Source organism: Sparus aurata, chromosome 17 (genome assembly GCF_900880675.1).
Source record: "Sparus aurata chromosome 17, fSpaAur1.1, whole genome shotgun sequence".
NCBI classification, from domain to species: Eukaryota; Metazoa; Chordata; class Actinopteri; order Spariformes; family Sparidae; genus Sparus; species Sparus aurata.
The window spans coordinates 20,951,112-20,964,106 of NC_044203.1; the positions used below are offsets into that span (position 1 = coordinate 20,951,112).

A 12,995-nucleotide genomic window follows, 5' to 3' on the forward strand; every position below is an offset into this window, starting at 1 on the left:
GGAAAGTAGGCATACATGGGCAGATGATTGACATGACGTCTCAGGGTGCCTGATTACATGGGGTTTGCCTACCAATAATGAGATGAAATTAAAATTTGATAACAAGGGTTACCCCGGTAACTGAGTGTGCACCTCCATGCACTGACCTCATTAAAGGCCGAAAGTAAAAACTTGTAAAATGTTCACAAAACTTTGCCATATAGAAAAGAAACAGTTTATCTGTGTTTCCGTTTCCCTTCTTGCAGTTATTTCGGCGGCTGTGGCTCAGGGGTGGAGCCAGTGTCTTGTTATCAGAAGGTCGTTGGTTCGATCCACTGGTCTGCATGTCGAAGTGTCCTTGAGCAGGATACTGAACCCAAAACTGCTCCTGCTGTGCTGGTCGGCACCTTGCATGGCAGCCACCGCCCTCAGTGTATGATTGTATGTATGAATTACTGTAAATGGCTTTGGACAAAAGCGTCTGCTAAACGTAAATGTTACGTTCTGGCTTCTTTGTGAGGTTTAAAGTTGCCTTGTGATTAGCGTGAGAATTCACATGAAAATGCTGGGTGTTCTTTCAAAGCAAACACACTGACGGCGAACTGGCATTCAACTCGATGTGACTCATTAATGAAGCTGTCTCTGACATGATGATTTATTGTATTCTCAGCAGGACATGTTGCATCAGTTGCCAAGACATCAAAATGACAAAATGTGGCAAGAAGAAAAGAATCAACCAGACTAAGAGTTTACAGCCATGCTGGCTGCTGTGTGAAGCTTCACAGCAGGGCCATGTATGTTGTATGTGGGGCGTTTTTTTTTGTTTGTTTTTGTGAAAAAGAAAATGTGTGAAAAAGAAAATGTGACTTTGGGTCCATTTAGAAAATCCTGAGGATTTTTTCAATAAGATTTGCATTATTTGTATTTATTTATACATAGGCTTTTTTAAAAAGAAATATGGGCCAATGCTTGTCATTTATCTATTATACTTGTCATTATTTTTTTTTATATTTTTGTGTTTTTATATTTTGTGTGAAGCGAAACTTACAAATTAAGAATTTCATTGCCTGGTGCAAACTACGTGTATATGACAATAAAAAATCTTGGACCCTGAACAGACTCTAAAGACATAGCAGAGCCCCCTAGCTTCAGCACCCTAGTACTTGCTGGTTGTTAGTCTTATAATGACCGGTGATTCTGAAAAACCTTTAACCGAACACACAGCCACCATAGCCTATAATTGATTAAATATTGATCTTACCTCTTCCATGTGCTCCTCCAAATCAACACTGCTGGCAACTTGATGATCATGATGCACAAACAGTTGATCGATTTATTTGCATTTGGAAACCGGAGCCTCGAATGCCTGCTTCTGTTTCTCTCTAAGCTTTTCAGTTCCTCATTTACTTTTTGACATTTTCATCTGATCTCGCTGTTGTTGATCTCCAGATTGTTAACCAACAGGGGGCAAGCAAGGCCCTGGTCAAACATATTTGCCAGCCAGCTTACCTTAGTAACCTTTTGGGAAGAAAACAACCAAATTAAATAAATACTGGATGGCCTAAGCCAATACATCGAGAGCTGTCCCAAACGCAGGAAGTTACAAGTTTGCACAAGCTCTGCACACAACTCAGGACAGCAACAGCACGTCAAGCTAACGTAACTTAAACCAGTGACAACACTTGGCTGTGTCGTGTAACTGGCTAAACCTCTGCTGAAATGTGCTGACTTATCTTATGATCAAACACCTGCAAGTTGACAACTTTGCAAACACAATGAAACATCAAGCAAGTAGAAAATCACAACACGTTACTTAGCACACAGTCAACAGCAACAGCGTCCATCTCAGTGTCTGTTGTGCAGAAAAAAGAACGACAAAAAAGCCACTCCGAGTCTCCAGTCTCTAGCCTCTGTCTTGGTAACCGTCTATTTTTCTCTCCTTAGTCTCGTTCATCAGCGTCCTCTTTGGTCTCTTTACCGCTGTCATGAGGTCGTTTGAGGCCGCTGAGACAGGCTAGTCCAAAGCTGCTGTAACAGCGGTGTGAACACATACACTGCCCGGCAGAGCTCTGAGAGTCAGCTAACAGAGCTAACTTGGAGCTAAGGTACTCAGCAGTTACAGGTTGCTTTCAGGAAACTCTGTAAATCACAGAAGGGTGAGGAAGAATAGCCGGGGGACATCACAGGAAAACCAAAGGGCTTTTTCTCTATAAGCTATCGTCCCCTTAAACCAAAATCAGTGAAGACTGATGCTGGGAAAGAGACACCATTCACCCTATTACAATTCACTGTTGCATCAAATTGATTTCGAGGGTGTTATTTCAGGAGAAATAGTTAAATAATTTTTGCTTTAATGTTTTACCTCAAACAGGTCATTGATTTTTGTAAATGTATGTTTACTGAATACTGAATTTGATGATGGCAACACTTTTCAAACAAGTTGGGTCAGGAGCAACAAAAGACTGGGAAAGTTGTGGAGCTCAGAAAACACCTGTTTGTAACGTCCCACAGGTAAACTGATTAAAGGACAACTTCACCAATTTTCCACATTAAATTGTGTTTACAGTTCTTCCAGGAGAGCACAACTGCATATGTGATGAAAAGTAGTATAAAGCCTTTTGTGGCTCCAGCGGAAGCTGTATGTAATCTGGTAAATTGCCTCCAGTGATGTCACTGAGTGACTAAGCTGCATTGTGGGTAATGTAGGCACCAGGTTTTGAAAAGGAAGAAGAATGTGTGGAATAAAAAAATGTTATATCCGTGGTTTGCTGGATCGATTTGATACTTTGTTTTACAATAGTGTTAGAGGAGATCCAGTGGACTGCTTTTCAAAATGTGGTGTCTACATTACCCACGATCCATTTTAGCCACTGAGTGCCATTGCTGGAGGAAAATGTATCAGATTACATGCAGCTTCCTCTGGAACCACAAAAGGCAGCATTATACTGTTTTCACATATGCAGTAAGACTCCCGAAGGCCTGTAAACAAACTTTAAAGTGGCAAATTGGTGCTAGTATTATAATGAATGAAAAGGGTGTCCTTGAAAAGGCCCGTCGTTAATATGCGAGGATGGAGGCCATGATGAATCCCAACCTTTTGGGGGTTGGATTTCGTTTGAGTCTGCAAATACACTGACTTGCTCAAGCGTAACAAAGTGTGGGAAAAGTCTGGTAGATCGGCAGTCAAGCTTCAGCATTCTACTGCTACACATTTAGCAACTTCATCAGAGCATGATTGACTTAGATGGTGTGAGAAAAGGACATTTTTCTAAGTATGCACTCCTTATACAAGCTGTGGCCTGTACAAGAAGTGGAGAGACAGTCTCAAAAGCTGAGTTATGAGATGCACCGTAAAAAAAAATGAGGCAATCCATTTAAAGCTTTTGTTGCAAGCTGTTCCAGCCCTTTGTTAAAGCAGGTGTCATTTATTTTTGTTGAAATGATAAATATCCCAGTTCGGAAATACCATTAAAGCGCAGAGGGTAGCATACCTCATAGAGAGAAAAATAAATAGAAGTAACCTGTTCCGCAGCATGATGAATTGAGAGGCTGCCTCTCTTTGTGTGTCAGCTGCAGCAGGCAAATGGTTCAATCATTGCATTTTCATCCAGGCATGGAGGCAAAGGAATCACTCATTTACAATTGGGTGTATTGGAGGTAACTTATTGATCCAGAGGTTAGAGAGGAAACTGAAAGTTGGAGGTTAGAAGCCCCCTGTGAGGTGTTATATGACTGAAGCACATGACCCGCTCTAGTGAAAGTGAAAGGACAGCTTTGAAAAGTGAGACGTGTCAGCTCAGAATTAGAATTGAATATCCGGGACAGCATGCGCTCGGAGTCCGCTGCTGTCAAGTGCCAAAATGCTGCATCATTACAACCAAGTTAGAGTATACAAGAATCTCAGAGCCATATAAGGGCATGTGTCTCATAGAGATGATGTCACCAATGACTGCTGGGGCTCCCCTTTCATTAGTGGGAAAGTAAAGGCACACAGAGTGGGTGTGTGCTCCTCTGAGCCATTGAGATAGACACACAGCATGTAGATAGCAGGGCAGACAGACAGGTTTAGTCAAATGAAATGAGACAAAACTTAAGGAAGAGGCATGTTGTGTAATGATCAATACACGCAGACAAATAGTTAAAGGGGAACTCCGCACAACTGCTGCAAGCTCAAGGTGGAATTTCAAGAAATTGGAAGGAAATAAAGGCATTAGCAGCTGTTTGCAAGCATCAGCGTTAGCTAGACGGCACTAAAGGAAGGCGAGGGAGAGAGCGCAGGCAGCAAGGAGAGAGGGCAGGGACAGAGAACAGAGACAGAGGAGAGGCTGCTTTCGTTCAGTGTGCTACTGATCTTACTGAAGGCTTCCTGAGTCAGCAGCATGGGAAAGTCAGGTAAGTGGAAACTGCACCCTGAGGAGTTTAGCTTTGATTGTATCAATTTGGCCTGAGTTAGAACTTTGCCCCTACGAAAAGGGTGTGTGTTTGTGTGTGTGTATGTGTATGTGTATGTGTGTGCGTGTGTGTGTGTGTGTTTGCTTGTTTACTGCATGTGTTTGTGAGTTTTGCTCTCGGTAAGAGGTTGGATATAAAGAAATTGCAAAAGAAAATTGCTAATTTCTTTCCCTCTACTCTAACAGCTATTACTGATCCTTAGCTAAGATTATCCTGCAGCATGTCCAGTAGAAGCAGGCTGTCAGGCAGCATTGGTAATTGTATTGTTTGTGTGTGGCTGTTTCAATGTGCCTATTGTGTGGGCACTCGAAAAGGCCAGTGAGTGATAGGCACCGGGCAGATGTGGGTGATGTGGATGACGTTGTCCACTCGATCATCTGGCATCGAGTTGTGCTCGGTGTCTGAGGTCAGTCAGTCCTCAGGTGCTGGGCTCTTACTCACTCCTCAGCTCGAGCTTTTCCTGTGCAGTCATGCATGAATCCTCGTGTTGCATCATTACGTCTTCCTTGTCAGGATTCCAACCCCCCCTGTCTCTGTCTGTCCTCTCTGTCTGTCTCAGCCTCGAAGCAGTTTGCTGAGGAGGTGCTTCAGTACCATAATGAGTTCAGGAGAAGGCACCAGGCTCCTCCGCTGAAGCTGAGCAGCAAGTTGAGCAGAGAGGCCAGCCGGTGGGTGAATGCACATGCAAATCAAATTAGAAACCTAATTAGCGAGGACTACCCAAACCAGTCACTCTCTGACGGCTCTGGATAACAGTGACAGCTCCAGCCTCGCCTGTCAAATGAAATAATATACCAAATATAACACCATATCGGGGGTCTGGGTTTGTTTCCATTGTGATTACAAGCTATGTTGACAATTTGTTGCCACTAATTGCAGCTATATTTACTTTTCATAGAATTATTAGCCTGTTGAGTAAATGCAAATCTGATCAGCCAGGAAGGAGAGAGGCTTTCATAATAGACGTTCAGTCCATTTCCTTAAGCATGTTTGATGGCGCAATAACAACTGCAACACAGAGCAGCAAAACATCCTTTGAACAGTAATTTGCCCTTGTATTTTGATTGTATTTGTACTTTAATGTACCCGCTGATATGATAACCTAATTTCCCTCCGGGCATTAATAAATCTATCTATCTATCTATCTATCTATCTATCTATCTATCTATCTATCTATCTATCTATCTATCTTTTCATTCTATGATGACATTCTCACCCCGTTTAGGAGGAAGGTTGGCCATCTTTCACTCATTTTGTAGATAAAATTTAGATTTAGAATATTATCCAAAGTAAGTAACAAAGAACAATGGGCTTGTAACTGAGGAGCTGACTGAATATCGCCTTGTCATTCATAAGGGATCCTCATCCCTTGTGATGAGGAACAATGACTTTGGTTTGACCACACTTCATTGTGACAGTCACTGAGGCCTCAAGCTATCACATGATTGTTGATACAACTTTATTTTTAAACAGAGACATGACATATTGCCGAGATGTTGAGCCTTGTCCCTGCAGCAAATGCAGTCACTACATCAACGCTATGTAGGTTAGCGAGCGGTGGAGGAAACATTAATCTGAGAGAGAGAGCTTCGCTTTTTTGTTGATTCTGGGAGCATCTGTGGACAAAAGACGACGATAATGACACAACATTTGAGTGCTGTGACGTACCACCAGACTATAGAGCAGCTTCTTTCCTCAGAACGTAGGACTCCTCAATTCCTCATGAAAATGTGATTACATTTTATGACTTACCCAATACGCATAAGTCGGAACCCAACTAGGTGACAGACATTACAAATAACTATAATATTTATGCAGAAAATGGCAAGTCTTCTCGCTGATGGCCTCATTTGCTTTATGTAGATCATTTAGAGGCATCAATTTTAAATTGATACTGTTTCAAAACCAGTGTTTTGGAATACGCAAGTACTAAAACCTACTTAAAATAAAAGTTTGCAAGTATTTCCAGCAAATTGTAATAAAATATGAGAAGAAAAGTAGAAATGGTCTCTGTCAGTGTTTTACTGAGATATTTTTGGATTAATATGACTGCTGCATTACTGTATGTTGTATTTAACTGCTGTAGTTGGTCAGGTCCAGCAAATTTGAACTACTTTATGTACCGTTGTGTAGTTTAATCTACAGCAATGCATCATATTCCATTTCTCGACCCATAAAAGAAAACTTCCAAACACCAGATTTGGAGATACGTGGTTTTCACTGGACAGGAAGAGTATTAAATGTATGTCATTTGTGAAGCAGTAACTAAAGCTGTCAGACAATTGCAGTGGAGTAAAATGTATAATAATTACTCCTGAGATACAGTGGAGTAGAAAGATAAAGCTGCATAAAATAGGAAGTAAAAGTACCTCAAATTTGTACTTAAGTACAGTACTTCAGTAAATATACCTCCAGATGTCTTTTAAGGTAAATTGTCTCATTATAACCCTGTTTTCAAATGATACAAATACATTCATCTTCAAAAAGCAGTCATTAAATTGAACCAGTCTCCATGCCGACATAGATGAAACACCTGAGGTGAAGCATTTTCACTGTTCAATTTGGTGTTGAGGACAGCGCAGTGTAACAAGTTTTTAACAAAAAGGAGGCTTCAGCAGTGCTATCCACAACTTTCATTTCTCTCTGTCCACAGTTATGCTGAAAGTCTGGCCAGCACACGCATCCTGAAGCACAGCGTGGAGTCCAGCAGAGGGAGCTGTGGAGAGAACCTTGCATGGGCCTCTTATGACCAATCAGGTTAAACAGTATATATGCATAAACACATTTTCTGTATCCTTTTTATAAACCATCTCAATGATTGTGTGTGTATGCCCTCTTTGTGATGGGATGGGAAAGATGTAATAAGACTTATCCCTCCATGGATTAAATAGTTTAGTCTATGGGGCTTAAAGCAGGCCGTCCTACCCCCAAAGTCAACAGCTGGGATCTATTTCCCCTCCACTTCGCACTGAGTTTGGGAGCTCAGACGCCATGACTCACTGCAGAAATATGTCAGCGCAGGACGCTGTGATTCATAAAACATCTCCTACAGAGCAGTACTGGGTGACAAAAAGTGTAGCACTGTACACAGCATGTGCCCAAAATGGATTTATAGCTCCAGGGCGCAGTCTTCTTACGCTGCTGACATTCTGATCAATATGTACCACACAAGACTGATTTGATTGTCCTTTATGTTGAGCTCACACTTTGTCCTGTGTACGTGCAGGGAAGGATGTGGCCGATCGCTGGTATGATGAAGTGAAACAGTACAACTTCAATCGCCCTGGATTCTCCTCTGGCACTGGTGAGATTTACACATGAGAATGTCTGTTTGTCAGTGGCAAACCTCTTCTGACTGACAAACTGGGTCAAATAACAAAATTCAATATGAGGATAGTAATAAGTAATCAGCAAAACTTTTGTGATACCACTATAAAGCATATAGTATAGCAATATGTTTTTGTATGCAAAATAATATGTGATCTAGTTTCAAAACAATTCATTGTTTGTTATTGGACATTATCAGTCAATCTAATTTTTTTGGGACTATTGAGTATTGATGTTTTAATGTAGAGCAAAGTAATTCACTGTTTTTAATGACAAAAACATGTGAAAATTCAATAAAATGGAGTGAACTCACCTAAACAATTAACTATCAAGCCCATCATGGTAGCTATGGTGTATAAAAATGATTTGTAAGATATGGCCTGAACCTTAGTCTTAAACGCTGAAAACCTGAACTTTATCAACAATTTTGACAATATGTTAAAGAGGCCTACTAAAGATAGCATGCTAACCAGCTAGCTCCTCTTCATACTACTTTGGCGATAGCCTGATAGTCCTGTTTCACAAACTCTCTTAGCTTTTATTGTACATTAACACATATGTAACTTAACAAAACATGCCAAGATAGGAAATATTCTTCTGCTATCTTTCTCTACCAAACAGACAAATACAAGTGTACACTTTCTGAATTCAAGTTTCTCTCTTTTATTGAAATAAGAGGAGCTTAAGTGCCTCGTTAGCTCAGTGTACAACACACTTCATTTAAACTTGACAAAAATGTGCAAAAAAAAACTCACCAAAACAGTTTCGGTTTGTCTTACCACAGTCACTTACCACAGTAACCTGTGGATTTTTCATGGTGACTCCCCCTGTGATCAAAGATCCAAGTCAAGACAAACTCTCTGGCCACTCAGTCCACGGCTAACTGGGCAGCGTCACTAGGAGTGCAAACATCCAGGGCTTTAGCCCCGCAGATAGTGTGGCCTCAGTTACCTTGAAAAAGTAATCTGATTACTGATTACTGATTATTCCTTTAAAAACTAACGTAGTTACTTTACTGATTACTTGTTTTTAAAAGTAACTAAGTTAGATTACAAGTTACTTTATAAGTTACATTCAATAACCGACAACACCCCCGCCGCCTCAACATAAAAATGACAACCGATTTTGCCAATACTGACTTTATTGGAAGTGCATTTTTAACAGTAATGCCAAGCACGGCATTGATAGTAGTAGGGATCTTGTTTATTATGGCATGAATTTGCGGGCGAGTCAGTCGTGTTTAAGGGCAGCATTTCCTCTACAAAATACTGCCCGACCAACTTTTTCAACTCTCCCCCACTTACTTGTTTTGCACCGAAGTTCAGCTTTTGGTGTTTGGGTGGTGGGGGACGTCCTGCAGAAGTCGAGGTCATGGCTTTGCTCGCAGCTTTCTGCTTAACACCACCTGGTGAGACTTGCTCTGTAAACTTAACTGTGCTGTGCTGCGACTGCAAAATATGTCGTGTTTTTGAAGCTTGATAGTACTTGGTGCCAGCACAGAGTGTACAACGAACCTTAATATTCTCATCTTTAGCTGACACAAACTCAAAATAATGACTGTATTTCCAGCTAGAAAACGCGCATCTCTCTCCTCCCTCCATTGTTGTTTGTGTTTGTGTCGCTGTGTGGTGTTACACGTGAGTTGTCCTCATGCTGAAAACGTGACTTGTCACATAAGTGACATCACTCTCCGAGGCACAAGATGAAAGCAAAAATATATATTTTTACTAAGGAAAATTACTAAAATAATAGTAACGCACAGTGACTTGAATAAGTAACTTTAATCTGATTACTGGTTTGGAAATATTAACACGTTAGATTACTCGTTAGATTACTCTTTACTGAAAAAGTGGTCAGATTAGAATGATGGCATCACTGCTTGCGGATAGAGTCTTTTTTTAATGGGGGTCTGGGGATTTCTCCCCCGGGAAATTTTTAAAATTTGACTGTTAAAGATGCAATTTTAGTGTACTTGAGAAGGAAAGGAAGGCCAATCGTTGGGGTCCTCATCGTCATATTTTAATCACAAATAAAGCTAATTTTCCCTCAGTATAGGCATACTAAGTAATGTTTACGTTAAAGATATTATAGCCTGTAATAAGACATGTGCTGTGTGCATAGGCTATTAGATAGGGTAGAACATTACCTATTATCATTTCTTCACTTCATTATCTATCTGCATTAGGCCTACAGTTGGCTTTGTAGGGTATTAAGAGAAAAAAAAAACTGTCATTTAACAAAGACTACACACCCAGACTACACCCACGACAAAAATTCAATTCTTCATGAACCTGAAGTGATCAAAGTATTATCAGGGGTTGGGGGAGACGATGTCTCACTCACCACATCTTCTTGCTCTGGCTGCGACTTCTTTTTTCTAAAGAACCTCCGTATATCCATAATAACTAACTACTATAAACACTGCAATGGTACTGAACAGTAGGCTAATAGACGAGCTCTGGTAATATCAGTTACGCATAGAGGGGGAAAGAATAACACTGATGTTGAATTTGCAACAAATTATTCTGACTCTGCCCATATATGGGCATATGCCATAAGGAAAGCCAGGTCAGCTTCTGCGCAATTTGCGCTGGTGACAATGTTGCATTTGTGGCTGCTGGCCATTCAATATGCAACCACATAAAAAACCTCTGGGGCTATTTTCATCATGAGGCAATTATATTTTATTTTATTTTAAAAAAATTTTAAGGCACAGAGATCCGGGGCTGTTCCCAAAACATCCGGGGCTATAGCCCCGAATGCCCAGGTCTAACGACACGCCTGCTGAGCCACGAGTTAGGCAAACGGTAGCAAGCTACAGCCATGGATAGCTAGCAAAGAGCAGCCAGTGTTGGTTCCTCTGGTGAAATGCTGCCCCCTATGTTATTGGAGCCATCTTCTAATTCTGGCCATATTCTGAAGCTCCTTGAAAAACCCCTTATTGTCGTTATTTTTGGCAGTTATATGAAAATTTAATATTCTTTCAAACATTTCAAATGTTGTGTGTACACATTTACTTTACTGTTGTGTGTCATCATATGTACAACAAACATTTAAAATTTTGCCCTTGCACTGTATCAACAACCCAGTCGCCAGAATGAATGTACGTTTTTGCAAACCATGCTTTTGATATGTTGAATCTTTCCTTTATGTTGAATTTTCAATTTGATATTGTTACAGCGCTGAGCTCATGGTATGGTTAGTTTCAGGCACAGGAACCACTTGTTTAGGGTGAGGAAACAATAATGTTTTGGGCTTCTTGTGCCACAAACATGACTGCTAATTGTCTCAATGTCTCTTTAACACGCCTCTAACACGCCTGAAACAGGTCTCAGTCATTTCAGGCTTATAAATGTTGAAACGTTGTCTCGAAGCCATCTTGCCACCATGCCCTCATCCTCCTCATATGAACATCAACTCATACATGTATGTAACTGGAAGGTGACATGACACGTATTATTGAAATGATCCACTGATCCACATGGAACGTACAAAATTCAACACATGCATGGTTTGCAGAAATGTACAATGCCAACATTTTATTCTGACGACTGGTCTGTGTATCAGTGTTTTATGACTTCTTGTCTTGTCTCATCTCATATCTCGTCGTCTCTATCTCAATATATCTATTCCTTGCTCTGTTTCTCTTCGTCATTTTCTGTTTTACTTGTTGTCAGTTTCTCTGTCTCTGTGTCACATGTATCCAGGCATTAGTAAGGATTGTGCTATTCCCCTGCTGATGTCACACCTCAGTCAGTGTGTGACTGTGTGACTCAGTGACCAGCCATGGGGAAACTGAGGGGAAATCACAGTCCTCTTTATCACTCCTCGGCCCACATGTAATTTCCAGTCTGTCCTAATTCCTCCAGATGGTTTCCCATTGCCTCAGACCCTGTTTCACTTAATCACACACGAAGCAGATCACTCCGAGGAGCCCATCACAGTGATTCAAACTGATTAATTTAAAGTTGCCTTATAGAGAAAGAAAGGAATGAAGTGTGCGAGGCAAAAAGCAGAAGTTTGGGACTGACGAGTAGGACAGAAACGAACATTCCTGCGTCTGTAAATATTTAGAGGAACTTTAGTGCGCTCAGCTTCAATCATGTCCTAACACTCTGTTTATCATTTCTCGTCTCATTCACCACCTAGGCCATTTCACAGCAATGGTGTGGAAGAGTACCAAGAAGCTGGGTGTCGGTAAGGCCACTGCATCGGACGGTTCTTCCTTCGTGGTGGCGAGATACTTCCCAGCTGGGAATATCACAAACCAGGGACACTTTGAGAACAACGTCCTCCCCATTAAAACCTAGAGACGTCTCGATCAGCAACATTTGACTCAAGCCTTTTTTTTTTTTTTTTTCACGGAGGTATCTGCCTGCACTGCTATAGGGGATACTCAGGAGAGCACCACTTCTTGCCTAATAAAGAACCATAATACTATCTTGAATCGACTTTATAAGATGGAATTCACTCAGGCTTAAAGTCCGATGTTTTTCATTTGGAAATGGATCTGTGTATTTAAAGAATGAAAGAAGCACTACTGTTTGACACTGCTAACAAAACATTTCCAGTGACCATTTGGATTGTATAATAATTTACATTGCCTTTGACAGTATTTCATTCGTTAATGCCAACGCTTTAATTTCACACACTGAAATGCAGCATAGCCTCGGCTCTGTATTTGCGTAAGAATGGGAGCTACATCAGTGAAAAGAGACAGGATTCACACATTAACATGTGGAGTCGTATTGCTTAGTAATTTAAAACGGATGACTCAACGTGCCTGGTATGATTTTGTGTTATTGCCGCAACTTGTCAAAGCCGAGCCCTGGGGTCCCATGTGTGTGTTTTCTACTCTAATCATTTTTTTACAATAAAGTTAGTCAGAACTGCATCTGTCATTTGTTTTTTGCACGCATGTGTCATCTGTATGGTGTGATATTTTCAGAGGGCGAGAAACAGAAGTAAATGAGAGTTTGATTTTATAATGACGCATCTGCTTTTTTAATAAAACGTGTCGTGATTCTGGTATGTATGACAAAGTGTAACTCTTTGGGGTATAGTTAATATAGGAATCTGTTTGACAATGTAAGTTGTATATGTAAACTTTTATTTTTTTATTTATTTTTCTTTCAAAGTTGGTATTCAAGGTTTAAATCCATTTTAGACTTGCGTAAATCTTCTGGGTCTAAAAAGCAATTTAGCACTGCAAAGTATTTCTTTATACCTGCAGACAG

General features: G+C 40.6%; 1 protein-coding gene across 1 annotated transcript; it reads left to right on the plus strand.

Moving 5' to 3' along the window:
• The first annotated feature begins 3,958 nt into the window (after positions 1-3,958).
• glipr2l (GLI pathogenesis-related 2, like) lies at positions 3,959-12,789 on the plus strand. Its single transcript, XM_030392463.1, has 5 exons — positions 3,959-4,371; positions 4,991-5,099; positions 7,085-7,188; positions 7,658-7,735; positions 11,908-12,789. Exons 1-5 carry the CDS (start codon positions 4,359-4,361, stop codon positions 12,066-12,068), a joined length of 465 nt encoding a protein of 154 aa, XP_030248323.1. The 5' UTR covers positions 3,959-4,358; the 3' UTR covers positions 12,069-12,789.
• Positions 12,790-12,995: the final 206 nt, after the last annotated feature.